This window comes from Spermophilus citellus, assembly GCF_964194105.1.
Source record: "Spermophilus citellus genome assembly, chromosome: 5".
Classification (NCBI taxonomy): Eukaryota; Metazoa; Chordata; class Mammalia; order Rodentia; family Sciuridae; genus Spermophilus; species Spermophilus citellus.
Genome location: NC_138186.1, coordinates 68,374,699 through 68,390,258, shown reverse-complemented (window position 1 = coordinate 68,390,258; position 15,560 = coordinate 68,374,699). Strand labels below are relative to the sequence as shown.

Here is a 15,560-nt window from a genome sequence, read left to right as displayed (position 1 = left end):
CTGCAGACATTGCAAATGCATCAGACTGAACTCATATTCAACCTACTCTTCCTCTCTTAGCCCAGACTTTTTCTCTATCAGTATTCCTCATGTTCATAAATGACACTACCATCTCTTCAAAACCTGAGAATCCTCCTGACTTCCCTCCCCTTATGCCTCACCTTTGGTCACCTAGTCCTATCAATTCTACCAAACCCTTGTCTGATCTTCCTACTTCTCTATATTCCCACTGAAGGCCTCATTAACCCCTGCACCAACTGACCATTTGGTCCTCTGCAGGGCTGCAGGTTTCCGTTCATTCCCCTCTTCCTACCAGACTGAAGAGATTATCCTAAGCACCTGAATCTAATTGACTAAAACTATTTGCAGCAAGCCTTTTTTGAGTCCTGCTGCCCCATCACAGCCCCTGATCCCCCTTACTTTCAGTGTCCCCAATAGGCCTGAGCCCCACCTGCCCACCTTGGTACCAGCTCAGTCATGTGCTGCTTATTGAGCTTCCCGTCTCTTCACGGTTTCTCTGCTCTTTGCTCTGACTTTCTGGAATCATCTCCCAAATAAACTATCTGTACCCAAGTCCTTGCCTCTGCTTTTGGGGGAGTGTACAAACTAAATTGCTTTCAATGTCTTCCTGTCAGTTTTAGGACTAAAAACTACATTTTAAATGTAACCTACAAATTGCTGCATCATTTGACCAGGTCCTGTTTGCTTTAGCCTTGTCTCTTGTCACTGATCCCTTGCCTATTTTTTGCTTCAGTCTCTGCTTCTTGAACTCCTCAAATACCTTTCTGCTCAGATCCTTTATTTCAGATGTCCACTTCATTTCTCCTACTAAATTCTTCTCATCCTTCAGGTCTGAGTTGAAATATCTTTTCATTAGAGAAGTGTTCTGTGATACCTAAGATTAGATTTGAACCTTCTGAGATCCATTCTCATATTGCCCTATGTTTTTTCTTCATACCACTTAGTACAGAAAATTATTGTTTACCTCCTATTACAACCATTAGTTCCAGGAGAGACATCTTTCTCATCACTTTACCCCTAGTGCCTACAAAGTCCCTACCACATAGAGGGGATAAATAATATTTACCATGAATAAAGGAATTGACCACTCAACCAGGAAACACGGTGACAAGGGAAAATGTGTTGGAGTGAGCTGGAGAGATGGAGGTTGGTCTGTTAGTAACCAGCAGTGGAAAAGCTGTGTACCTTCTCTGTATCTTGCTTTCCTCATTTAGTCCATCTGTTTCACAGGGCAGCATAAAAACAAATGAGTGAGTATGACTGTGTTCCCATAAACTTTCATTTATGGAAACTAAATTTTGATTGCATATAATTTTCACATATTACAAAATATTATTCATCTTTTGAGTTGTTTTCCCCAATTAAATTTAAAATGCAAATGCCATTCTTAGCTCATCGACTACATAAAACAAATGTTGGGGTGGATATGTCCTGTGAGTCATCATTTGCCCACCCTGCACTAGAGGGTCTAGAACTGTGCTGTTCAATATATTAGTGAGCTACCATATACAACATTTAAATTTAAATTTAATTGAAATTAAAATTCAGTCCCTACATTGCACTAGCCACATTCCAAGGGTTCAGTAGTCACAGATCTAGTGGCTACTATACCAGACAGCAGAGAACATTTTCACCAACACAGAAAGTTCTGCTGGGCAGCTCTGATCCAGACAGAAGCAGCCTGAGAGAGATTTCCCTCCAGGACAATTTAGCGAATTAGTAGTAGAGAAAGTCCAGGTTCTTTGCACTGTACCACATCACCACTGCTGGGCAATTCTGTGACTTAGGCTTGATTGTAATGTCAACATTTAACAGCACTTTTTAAAATGTTGTTTTGGATGCTATATTATTTGGTAGAAATTGAAACCAACTTCAAGCAGTATTGACTAGGTTCAGAATGAAAATGCTTTTTTTAAAAAAAAAAGTTTATTTTGGGAAATAAGTATGCTATTTCTTTCTTCTCTTCTAGAATGAAAAGAAAGTTTTATTCCTGGGAAGAATGCATGAACCTTCGGGAGGTTAAGGTATTTATTAACATATCAGGAAATAATTTTTGTTTGGCCAGTTAAAATAGATTTATATTATCATTATTTATAGTTGATATAGTCAGTCTGTTTGTATTTTTTTCACTAATGCTAACAATGTGGGCAAATGATACAGAGTGTTTTAGTCAGCTTTTATATTGCTGTGACCAAAATACCCAACAAAAACAACTTAGAAGAGGAAAGTTTATTTGTGGCTCATGATTTCAGAGGTTATTAGTCCAGAGATGGCTGAATCCATTGCTCTGGGCCCAAGGTGAGGGCCCAGCAGAGAAAAACTGCTCAGTTCCTAGTGAGGTCAAAAAATAGAAAGAGAGGAGGGGGAGGGGCTGCAAGACAGATGCACCCTTTCAAGGCACACCCCTATGACCCACCTGCCTACAGTTACCACCCAGTCAGTCCATTCACTAGGAAGGACTGATTAGGTTACAGCTCTCACAGTCCAGTCATTTCATCTCTAAACATTCCTGCATTAACACAGAAGTTTTGGGGGGAACCCTATATCCAAAACATAATATACAGCTGTTAGCTGAACACAGAAGATTACTAGGTTATTGTATTAGTGAATGTACTGTTAATAGAAAGTTTTACCTTTACTGGAGTACTTATGTCAATATATTTCAATACAAATAAGTTGAGTATTGATTTAGTGAATTATTGTTGCCTCTAAAGGTGATCATTGCTGGGACCTTACTTGTTTGTGTAGTGTTCTTCCTGGATATAACAGCAGTACCAATTTTAGGTTCTTGCTCTAATGATGTGTACTCTATTGTCTGTGGTGGAATTCTTGGATCAAGATGTGAGTTGTGTCAGCATTGCGTAGCATATTTCTTCACATTTACTCAGCCTTCGGGCTGGGGTAATCACTCCTTTCCTTCTTCCTATTCCTTTTTATTTCTATTCTGATTCTCTTCTTTCTTTTTTTTAAAGAGAGAGTGAGAGACAGAGAGACAGAGAGAGAGAGAGAGAGAGAGAAAATTTTTTAATCTTTATTTTTTAGTTTTCGGCAGGCACAACATCTTTGTTTGTATGTGGTGCTGAGAATCGAACCCGGGCCGCACGCATGCCAGGCGAGTGCGCTACCACTTGAGCCACATCCCCAGCCCTGATTCTCTTCTTTCTGTCCAAGTAGATTGACCACTTTGGTTTTGCATGTGTAGTTCTCTTTCTTGTGCACCTGAGTGGTGTTTCATCCACTTAATCTTCTCATTCAGCTCTATTAGAGATGCTAGTAGACATTGGAACCAGTTCTGCCTATTCTTCCAGGGGACTCCTGTACATTGAGGAGGTTTCAGGTTTAGAGCAAAGATCTGTCATCTCTTCCTATAAAGGGTCAGACAGTAGATCTTTTAGACATCATGGACCAAAAGGTCACATAGGGGATATTATATAAGGATATATGTAACAGGATTAAAAACTTTCACAAAATCTTCATTTATGAAATATAAAGTATAATAATAATAGACATCATTTTCTTATCTCATGATATCATTTTTTGTATTCATCCAATGAGATGAATAATATTCTTTTGTGAGGGGACATCGTATGGAACTTGATTAGGTTCAAAGTTAGTGTTTTCTGATGTCAAATTCTTAGCTCATGGACCATACAAAAACAGGTGGTGAGCTGGATTTTTCCCATGGTTCAGTGTGCCAGCCTCTTGCCTACAGAGTATAAACTCTGGTAGATCCAAAAACATGAGATAGGAAAAAAAGGATGATCCAAGGACATTTTCTCAGTGACATGAAGCTCTGAGAGATATCCTTGGCTTAGATGCTAAACCTTTCCTTTTTTGTACAACTAACAGTGTGTTAGTTTTCATGGAAGAAGATCACTCACACAAACAGCTTAGAAAACACAGCATCTTGGGAAGCAAGTGACTGCTTGTCAAGATAGTTGAGGGCACTGCTCCTTATCTGGTGACCACCATCATTCCCTACTCTTATCTTGCCTGCACAGATGCTACATCTCCTGCAAACACAGTCTTCCTCACCCCACACAAACTTACCAGCATTGGGCCAGAGCCAGCCATGGAATATGGAGGGGGGGGGGAGGGAAGGAAGAAGGAGTAGAAAGGAGGTACCTTTCTTCATGTTCTTCATCCCTTCCTCCTTGCTGAAGTCCTTCTCTTCTGCTTGCTGATACAGAAGGGGATTGGAAAGGAGTCACTAGAGGACCTTGTTTCCATTTGTCCTGCTTAATTCCAGCAGCAAGAGGAAATGAAGAAAATTCTGCACTTTGGTACCATTATACAATGGTTCCTTCTTCATCTCTTTTCTTTTGCATTTTCATCTGCCATCTATCCCCACGTGTACCTGTCAAGATTCTGTAGCTGATGACCTAATACGAGGACAGGAATCCTGGCTCTGTGATATCCCAGTGACATTTTTCTTTGAGCATTGTCTTACGAGGTGCTGTGGTGTTCCAGCTGCCATCCTGAGGTAGCAGGGAGCCTGCAGCCTGCCTACTGTGTTCCAGTGCTGTTTGTTTGTTTAACCATCTTAACATCTGATGTGTTAGATCCTTGATCCACCAGTGTTCCCTCCCCATATCTTTATTTTTTTTTTTTAAAGAGAGAGTGAGAGACAGTGAGAGAGAGGGAGAGAGAGAATTTTTTTTTAATATTTATTTTTTAGTATTTGGCGGACACAACATCTTTGTTTGTATGTGGTGCTGAGGATCGAACCCGGGCCGCACGCATGCCAGACGAGCGCGCTACCGCTTGAGCCACATCCCCAGCCCCCTCCCCATGTCTTTAAGTTCTTCTTTTCCAATGACTTCTTCCTTCCAGTCTATAAGTATGCCCACCATTATCCCCATTCCAAACAAATCTCAACTTTCTTCCTCCTTGGTCTTCCACCTCTTTCCTTTCTTTATCTTACATTTTAAACTTCTCCCTTCAGTGAGCTTTACGTACCATTTACTTTTCAACCAAATTAAATCAGTCATCTTCCTCTGCAACTTTACTAAAGCTTCAAGATTCACCAGAACAACTCAACGTTTTTATATCTGGAACAGATATTGTATTATAGAACAGTTTGACCCCTGCTCACTTCTCTAACCAGATTCTTCCAGATAAGCCTCCTTCAGAGTCAAAATGGATGAATCTTATCCTTCAAGTCTGCAGCATAGAGTCTACTCCATTCCCATGCCTTACACAGAATAAGCTTTCCTTATGAGGACTCTTTCCCTCCCTATACACTTGTCTGGATGTAACTCTTCTTTCAGTAACATCCTGGAGATGCTCTCAATGGCCACCCAGTTTTTGCTAATTACTCCTGTTTGAAATACTTCTAATGTTTCTATCATTCCTGTGATATGGTAATTAATATGACTTTCCTTATTCTGTTACATGGATTTTGAATTTATGCACTGTCTTCCCAATTACATTGTTTGCCTCTTAAGAGCAGACACTGTGTCTTATTTATGCCTCAGAATATTATGGGGTCCAGTATGTTGTAATTTTATTTTATTTTTGGTACCAGGGATTGAACCAATGAACCACATCCCCACTCCTTTTTTTATTTTTTTATTTTGAGCCAGGGTCTCATTAAGTTGCTTAGGACCTTTTCTCAGTTCCTGAGGTTCGCTTTGAACTTGTAATCCTCCTGCTTCAGCCTCCCAGGTACATTATAGTTTTAGATCCATCCCTGTGGATCCATCCCTGAGGAGGACAGAATTGATTATATCCAACTGGAATTTTCATCCACAGGGACTGTCCCCACGTGGACCACTTACTAGGTTTGCTTTGCTATGTATACTTCTCTGCTCTGATACAGGTGACCTGCCTCTACTGCTTCTTTGAAATCCTTTCATAAGCCAAATAAGGTGCTTCGTTCTAGAAATACATCTGTGTAAAGTTAATCATGTGAAGTCCTCCACACAAAGTTTATTCTTTTTATATTAGACTACTATAGACTTTAACTTGTTCATAAGCCTCACTTAGAGACAAGAACTCTTGCCAGACACAGTGGTACACATCTGTAGTTTCAGCTATTCAGGGAACTGAGGCAAGAGGATTGCAAGTTCTAGACCAGCCTTAGCAAATTAGCAAAACCATGTCTCAAAACAAAAAAAATAAGGGCTGCAGATGTAGCTCAATGGTAAAACACCCCCGAATTTAATCCTAGTACCACCAAAAAAAAAAAAGAAAGAAAGAAAAAGAAAAAAAGAAAAAACAAGCAAGCAAGAAAAAAAAGAGAGAGAGAGAGCTGTGAGCCACCCTTAGACTTGGGCCAGTAATTTGTGCTCAAAACAAACTTCAGGCTGAGAGCTAAAGGTACTGCACTACTTACACAGAAATCTCTTCTAGAAAAGCTCTAAAATTGACTTTGTTTTCTCTAGATGAATTTGCCCTGAGGCTGCTTATCAAAGGACTATCTCCCCTACTGTTTGTGATGCATTTTAAGCAAACAGTCAGAAAAGAAGGCTACAGTCAGGAGAGTTGGTGAATGCTTAAAAGTTAAGCAATGTTTATGTTTGTTACTCGTGGAGAACCAGGAATCCAGCCCAACTAAAAGAAATAATCATCCTGGTTGGGTCATTCTGGAAGGATCTGGCCAAGACAGCTGAGAATCTGTGCCAGAGAAATGTCTTGGCATGAACTTGTCTTTGGGGAGAAAGTTCCAGAATAGTCTTATTGTGTCCTCATTCACTGACCATATTCCATCTCTCTTCCCAGCTGCTTGAAGTAACTTGATCATATTACACATTCCCAAACTCTGATCCCTTGAGTACCTTGTTACTGAATGTCCTTCCAGATTTGGATATTCATTTTTTAACATTTCCATCTTTAAACATTTTTTTTAAGAGAGAGTGAGAGAGGAGAGAGAGAGAGAGAGAGAATTTTTAATATTTATTTTTTTTTAGTTCTCGGCGGACACAACATCTTTGTTGGTATGTGGTTCTGAGGATCGAACCCGGGCCGCACGCATGCCAGGCGAGCGCGCTACCGCTTGAGCCACATCCCCAGCCCTAAACATTTTTTTTTCATTTTATAAAAGGGATGTTCTTTTAAATGAAATTCAAAGATAAAGAGGGCGTTATAATTTGTTATTAATGGACTCACTGCTCTATGAGGAAAAGGCTGTTTGAACTAAAAGGTTCATTTTACTGACCAGAGTGAACCTTGGAAGCTTCCTTGAAGGAGTCAGACTATCAAATTCTGATCATCCCAGGAGCAAACTGACAGTTGGGTGTCTCTGGATGTTGTGTATGAATAGGATTGCTGCTCACCAATACAGGTTTATTCACCACTAACAGAACTGATGATGCAAACAGAAAGAAGTGTACACCTGGCTATGCTCACACGAACTCACAAAACGACACACGTGTGAGCATGAGTGACCATGTCATGTACCATTTTCTGTAACCCCCTCTTAGTCCTCATCTACCGCCTGACTTTTTTATCTTTGCTCTTGGAAGCAGAGGAATTTCTCTCATCTTACTGCAGGTCCTTTCCTATAAGGTATCTCTTTCCTCCTCTGTAATTAAAACTCACATTGTAAGAAGGAGCCTTCTAGGTCTCATGGACACACGTGTCAGACAGAAGTCAAGAGAATCAGGCTGTCAGCCTTAGTCTATTTGAGCAATATCCTATTTAAAGTCTCTGTACACTGTTAGCTGGTGATCTCAGCCCAAAGCAGCTGCATTCTCCAGTGCTAGAAAATTCAAAGCCTCAGCTTTCTTTATTGGTTCCCTTCTAGCTATTTTCCACAGCCTGAATGAATTCCATGGTCTGGAGGGGGTGAACCTAAAATAGCCCTGGCTTATTGCCGGGTGCTGGGTGCAGCCAGGAATACCAGTTACTGATGGAATGGAGACTTATCTTCTAGTCGGTTCATCAAAATAGTTTTTCTGGGGGCTGGGGTTGGGGCTGTGGCTCAGTGGCAGAGCACTTGCCTAGCACATGTGAGGTCCTGGGTTCGATCCTCAGCACCACATAAAAATAAACAAATAAAAATAAAGGCATTTTCTCCATTTACAACTACAAAAATTTTTTTAAATATTTTTTTCTAGGTAAAGTTACTATTGATTTCAGAGAAAAACTGGTAATTACATTAAGAATAAAATATAACTTATGGCATGTGTGTCTGTGGTTCTAAAATTAGGTGTTTCTTCCTGAGCACACATAGGATTAATTTTCTTTTTCAACAACAGATTTTCTCTAAATTTTTTTGTGTTTTTCTTCTTCATGTTTTAGTCACTGAAGAAGCTTAATCATGCCAATGTAGTAAAATTAAAAGAAGTTATCAGGGAAAATGATCATCTTTATTTTATCTTCGAGTACATGAAGGAAAATCTTTATCAGCTCATTAAAGAAAGGTAAAACCCTTTGGTCATCATGATCTTAGAAACAAATATTGCAAAGTGGATGTGCTTTCTTTCTCCTTTTGATTATCTCAGTCTCCCAGTTATTTGTCTGGTCATTTAAAGGTCAAGCTACTGGGCCTCTGGGAAGTTGCTCTCAGGGCAACAGTTTTCAGCTTTTAAAGATTTAATCCCCCAAAGAAGCTCACAGAGCTTACAGACTGTCTGCAGTTCTGCTTTCCCACAAGGATGTATGGGCAGAGCAACTACAAGTTGAGGTGGACACAGCTTCATTTATTTTGAGACCTCTGTTGAAAAGTTCTAGGTTTATTTTGGCTCCTGACTTGCTACAGTGCTTAGGTGCTTGCATGCTGGGAAAGGGAGTCTAATAAAAAACTTACCTGCTATGATAATTTTGAACTTTGAAAGTAGACCGTATAGAACCTCTTGGGCACACTTTCTTGGTGGCAAAGTGAATGCCATCCAGAGCATCCCTTTGGGGGCTTTGAGTGAACAAATATCACCTCGATTGTCAACAATAGCATGGGGGCTGTGAGGTTTGCCTACCAGAGAAAAATGTTAGCATCCATTACAGCTCATAAGGGCTTATCTAAAAGACCTCAAACTGTTCCCACTAAAATTTTTTAAAGTTTTAATTTATAGCACGAGAAACTTTGGGGTTTTTATATGTTACATTGGAGGGATTTCTGGTATTGTAAATTTCTTCATAATATAACTGAATATATTTGATGTTTATAAGGTATCTCCCTTGTATGGACAAATGATTGTTTTTCTTTGGTACTTATTATCAAACAATCTGACCAAGAATTAGTATACCAGCAATTTTTTTAAAAATTTCTTACTATGTAATCAAAAGGATATGAATGCAGGAGTTTCTTTTTAATACATAAACCCAGATTTATAACTTCGTATTCCTCTATCCCATACAGAAACAAGTTGTTTCCTGAGTCTGCTATAAGGAATATCATGTATCAGATATTGCAAGGACTTGCATTTATTCACAAGCACGGTAGGTAATGGATGTGGAGCGTTGTGTGTTAAAATAGCAGTGAAATATCATCAAGTAGAAGATGTAGGAAGCACTAGTGTCTTTTGTAACTAACCCCCAGAAAAGGCTGAAGAGTCAAGAGGCTGATAATGAATTTTGAAATATATTATCTTTTGGAACTTTATTTCTGAGTTTTCTTCAATTGTCATGTCCTTGTGTTTTTACTCTTTTTTTAAAAAAAAATTATTACTGCATTTTAGTTATAGGTGATAGTGGAATTCATTTTGACATATTCATCTATGCATGTCATGTTTTTGTTCTTCAAGTTTTAACATTATGATTGTTAGTTTAGACCTAAGAATTATCCTGACCAGGTATATTAATAAGAAACTTCGAATTAGAATTCTGAGACATTTCAGGTGTTATGTTCAACCCACTAACATCCCTCCCTTGTCGATTTTCATTTTTCTAAGCTATTTGTATTTCAGTTTGTTTCGAAAGGGTTTAAAAGTGAAAGTGGCCTAACATACCATTTGTGTGATACAAGAAAATAAAATAAATTAAAAATTAGCAAAATGAAGAAAGAAGCAAAAGCAAAAGAGGGCATAGATAGCCAGGCGTGAGTTTAATCCTTAAGATGCATATTAGCAACTTTTATTTCAGTAGAAGCAGGCCACAGATTTGGTTCTGAGCTTCATTTCATATCAAGCAAAATGTGAAACTTGACCAATTAAAACATATATTATTTCCCTGAGGTAAAAACAGATAAGTTGCACAAGAGAAGCAAAACTACTCTTTTTTTTTTTTTCTCCTGGGTGCTAGAGATTGAACTCAGGGGCACTCAACCACTGAGCCACATCCCCAACCATATTTTGTATTTTATTTAGAGACAGACTCTCACTAAGTTGTTTAGCGCCTCACCCTTGCTAAGGCTGGCTTTGAACTTGCCATCCTTCTGCCCCAGCCTTCGGAGGAGGTGCTGGGATTATAGGCGAGAACTATTCTTGATACCAATACCAGAGAGAAACTTGACCCTTTAGAGGGATAGTATGTTACATGACTTTGTAAAAAACATAGTGATGGCTGTGTAGGGCAGCTTTGTGTCATATTCCTCAATGTAGGCTAATTAGATCACCTGATTAGAGACAACAGGGATGATCCATTAGTATGGGGAGAGATTCAGACTATCTAGAGGAAAAGACAACTCTGTATGCTTCAGGAAATTCTCTATTTTGATTTTTCTTCTTAGCTGAACTTTTGAAAGTTTTTAAGCAGCAATGAGTTTGAGGACTTGACTGGTCTTTGTTACTAACTGAATGCAGAACCCACATGGGGTTAGATCAATAACCATGTGAGCACAGAGCTGCCAGATGGACATATCTATGGATGGAGCCAGAAGTCCTCTGAGAAGGTCATCTGAGGTCATTTAAACATACAGACAGATGGGCAAGTGACTGATTTTGCACAGGCCGAATACATTCACTGTTAGTCTGAACATGTTGTTGGTGTTGCAAAAACTGCACCAACAAATGAGTTTTGTTACTCAATAAGGTGACTGAATTGAAACCCTTTGACAACACCATCAGTTTAGGTTTGATGTAAATTGGCAGTGAGGAGAAAAGTCTTGTGTTGCACAGGTGGCACAGTGCATCTGGGATCATTACCAGCTTTCTCTTCACCCCCTAAGTAGCCCCTCACAGAGATTAAATGGAACACAAATGGCTAAACACAGGCTATCCACGCAAATCCCTGTCAGCCTCAGGCAAGTGCAGAGTGGTCAGCATGACCCAAGCAGGACTGAGTTAAATCATGAAGCGGTTCTAGTAAAAAGCATCTAGTACAATTCACCTGTGATTCATTCCACTGATATTTATGCACATTCACTTTGGCCTTTGTCCACAAGCAATCAAAGGGGATAGTATGAATTTGCAAAACACTAAAAACTTCTGACATGTTGTTTTAGAGACAAATAGAAGGGTACTTACTAAATTTAAGAGCTCAAGGAAAAGAAATGATGAGACGTCAAAGGGGTTTTTCAAAAGACAAAGGTCAACCAGCTTGCTTTCAGGTGGGTTGATCACAGCGTTTTAGCTCTTCAGACTATTTGCTCAGTACTAGAAACCAAGTGGACCTAAAAGAAAGTAAATATTCTTAAGCTTTCTTTTATTTTCTTTTTTGCTACTTGTCACGAGACTCAGATATTTGTTGCCAGGAAGAACTTGCAGGCTTTCATTCAGGTCTTTACCTAATCAAATGGATATCTATATGTCTGTATACATATATAGAGAGATTGATTCCTCACCCCCCATTTTGGGGATTGAATCTAGGGATGGTCTACTACTGAGCTATATCCCCATTAGTGAGATGGAGTCTCAGTAATTTATTGAAGCTAGCCTGGAACATGTGATCCTCCTGCCTCTGCCTCCTGAGTTGTTGGGATTATAGGTATATGACACCACTACTGGTTAAAATCCGTATCTGTATACAAACACATACACACCACACATATCCCCCCAAATACACGTGTTTGCATATATATATGCATCCCATCCATATGACCACATAGTTATATGTATCTACATATATACTCATCCCATATATACAAATATACATGCATGTACAAACATATATATATTTAAAATAAAATTTAACACCATTTATCAAAACAGTCCTTTGGAACTCTGTCCTTGCATGCCTTAGACACTTGCACTGTGTAGAAATGGTTCAAGGGAAGGCTCAGCTATGGAGAAGATCAGACCTCTGCTTTTATAACCTTAGTACCTTTGCCATTACCAAAGATTCTTTTGGACACTTTTCCCTGGCAGTCATGTATACAGTTCTACTTTGAGTTTAATAAAGCTTCATCTGTTACCTTATTTATCTCCTCCCAACTTCTCAGGTAAAGAGAACAGATGGTGTCTGTTCCTATCAAAGAAGTGGAAACTGAAGTTCAGAGAGGCTTAAAAACCAAAGGTTCCATGCAATAGAGTGTTAGAGTTCAGATCATCTGTGCCCATCTGCCATGCCTCACTAGAAAAACCTGTCTGTTCTCAAAGAGAACAAGAGAGTATGAGATGAAGAAAATAATGATTTTAAGTGGGATTAATACTGATTGTACAGGTCCTGTTTTATGGTCATTGATAAATGATTTTTAGAAATTCATATGGCTTTCAAATGGTATTGACTTGACTTTATCTAAGTTTGCATGTATTTCTGTATTATTTCTTTCCTCCAGTGATAGGAAAAATATCTAAAGCACTTCACAGAGTTGTCTTGTGAGTCTCAGACTCTTCCCTGGTAGCTCGTTCTCACTGTAGGAAGGTACATTCTGTCCCTGGGGAATAGACTCCTCTGAGAGGGAAGAACAGCACTGCAGGTAGTTGCTATGGCCATATTTCATGTTACGGAGTATTCCCCCCGCCCAGTGGGAATGAATACACAGCTCTACTTGGTACTGATTGAACAATGTCAAAGCATACATACTTTGAAGAAATTAAATAACTAAAGCAAACTGGCCATTTCATCCTTGACCTGCCCTTTTAAATATCCAGGTCATACTTCCCCATGAAGGTAATAGAAATGCACTAGGTGGTTTGGAGGACAAAGTTTTGCCCCAAGAGGTGGTTCTCTGCTTCTTTGTCTTACTACTATCTGGCTGAGCATGACCTATACACAGTTCTTTACATTTCTGTGCTTGCAGTTCTTATGGTCTTCTAGAGAAAACAATTATTGGCGTAAATTCAGTATTTATCTAAAATTAAAACATCTACAGCAGGAAGGTGGGCTACATAAATTCATAGAGTTTAAATATTCTCTGGTCATTTCCGTATGTTTATATCAGATTCATTAATGAATTAGAATCCCTTAATGAATTATAACAGTGTGGTACAGGGAAAAGCCTTGAGTTTTCCTTGCCCATTTGTTATCAACAAAAAAAGTCAGCACAACAGATTTTCTGCCAAGATGAAAGGGAAAAAAATCCCTTTGTTGTTCAACTGACATGCAGCCTCCTGAACTTAAATTGTAGGTCTGTTCCCAGTTTTGAACAAGAAGGCTCTTATCATAACAGCACTCTGCTGTGGTGTGATCTCTGAATTACCCAGCTATAAGGATTTCCATTGTCAATTAGGAATCCAGAGGAAAAAATGGGCCCATTGTTATGGCCATATTATGCTCATCAGCAGAACACATATCCTACTAGGAATCAGATCAGAGTCGTCCTGCTACTGTAACAATGTTAAGTGGGATGGATACTAATTGTGCAGGGCCTGTCCCATATTCATTGATAAATGATTTTTTAAAACTTTTATGGATTTTGTTGGTTGACTTTGGTTAAGTACCTATGTACCTGCTTATTATTTCTTTCCTTCAGTAATGGAAACAAAATACTTAAAGCCCTTCACAGTTGGAGCACATCAGGAGTTTACAAGCCTTAATTCTTAACTGCAAAAAAAGATGGTTGTAAGCTTGTGCATTCTGACAGATTGTTCGGCAGGTAAAATGAAAAAATTTTCTAATGCTAATACTAATAATGACTAGTTCTTCCAAGGTGCTGATGTGCCAAGCACCACACTAAAAGCTTTATAAATATATTTAATACTGTAAAACAACCCCATGATGTATGTGCTATTTTCCCTCCAGGTAGGGAAACTGAGACAAAGTTAAGTGATTTTTTTAGTCAGTCAGTAACAGCATTGGGATTTGAAATCAGGTAACCTGGTAGGTCTGTACACTTAACTCCTAAGCTGTTTTGCTTTTGACATGAAAATAGTAAAGTTTTGTTAAAAAAGAAAAAAAAAATCACTCTGTATGACATAAGGGTCTTTTTTTTTTTTTGAAAGAGAAAGAGAGAGAGAGAGAGAGAGAGAGAGAGAGAGAGAGAGAGAATTTTAATATTTATTTTTTAGTTTTCGGTGGACACAACATCTTTGTTTGTATGTGGTGCTGAGGATCGAACCTGGGCGGCACGCATGCCAGGCGAGCGCGCTACCGCTTGAGCCACATCCCCAGCCCGACATAAGGGTCTTATACTTTTAATTCTAAGAGATAGAACTCAGGGGCATAAGGCTAGTAAAAGCTAATTGTGATCTTATTCAGTAATTAAGAGGGTTAGATATTCTACAGACATATCCATGAATGTATCATAAAGGCTTACACCTGAAGACTGTATAACAGGTATAACATATGTCAACTGACAGTTTTCAACAGTCTCTTTTAAGAGTCTTTTGCTATTAATGTTTTTCCTTGACATTTTCTCTCTGATTGTTTTAGAGGGAAACAATTAGGAGTGCAAAAGGGATGCTGCTTAGAAGGATGTGTGGGAACTTGGGATCCTCATTCTCCTCATTTCACTGGTGCACATGTTCTCTGAGGAAGGAGGATGAGAGGACTCAGTGGGGACAGAGGATAGAGCCTGTCTGTGGGAGGAAGAGGCTGATATTTACAGGAGCACACTCAGGTGGATACAGAGTACCTGGTCAGGAGCTTGAGGATGATGCTCCTCCAAGTACAAATCAACATGATAGGATGAACTGAGCAGGGAGAAGACATGGGTTTGTTGAGGTGGGTGTTATAGATGGAGTTGCCTTGGGGTGGGAGAGGCTGGAGGATAGTGAGTCATTATAAGAGAAATACCACATTATTTTGGAAATAATAATTTCCCCAATTAGAGGAAAACAAAGAAGAAAAAACAGTATTAATCTGGTCTTGAGAGTACCAAAACCATGGACCATGATTTAGCTGTATGGAAAGAGTGGAGCTTGACACTGATAGAGCTATGACACATTTCTTGGTCAGACTGTGAATAATTCATCTACCCCACCCCCTCCATGACTCAGTTTTCCCATCTGTTCAGTAAGAAAATGGTTTCTGCCATTTCTTTTTCACTGGAATGTTTTTAATTCTCTGAGTTTCTATAAACCCTGGCCTCACAGTTCATATCTTTTCAAGGGTCACTGGAATCCTCCTAGGTGTATTCACAAAGGTCATTCTTGAATAACTATTCTTTACACATTCTTCAGCCATGTCTAGGATGGGAGCATCTAGCCAGGCCTTCTGGGAGCTGGAGGGTGCTCTGAAGAACAGAGGGTCCAAACACAATGACTCAGTTATACCGAAGCTTAGAACAGACATCGCCCACTCTGGGGTATGGGGATAAACTTTATTTAATTAGGCTGATA

The 15,560-nt window shown here is 39.2% G+C and overlaps 1 protein-coding gene across 3 annotated transcripts in view; it reads left to right on the top strand.

Annotated features, from left to right (window-relative positions):
* Window positions 1–15,560, top strand: part of CILK1 (ciliogenesis associated kinase 1) — a 36,940-nt gene that overhangs the window by 1,190 nt on the left and 20,190 nt on the right. For 2 of the 3 annotated variants that reach the window (XR_014022193.1, XM_081295796.1), the window contains exons 2-4: window positions 1,991–2,045; window positions 8,266–8,387; window positions 9,323–9,402. Coding sequence is in view for 2 of the 3 variants with exons in the window: in XM_081295796.1 (XP_081151922.1) it covers window positions 1,991–2,045; window positions 8,266–8,387; window positions 9,323–9,402 (257 nt within the window). In the remaining variant the exon portion in view is untranslated. The remainder of the gene's footprint in view (window positions 1–1,990; window positions 2,046–8,265; window positions 8,388–9,322; window positions 9,403–15,560) is intronic. The other variant, XM_081295797.1, reaches the window with a different exon arrangement.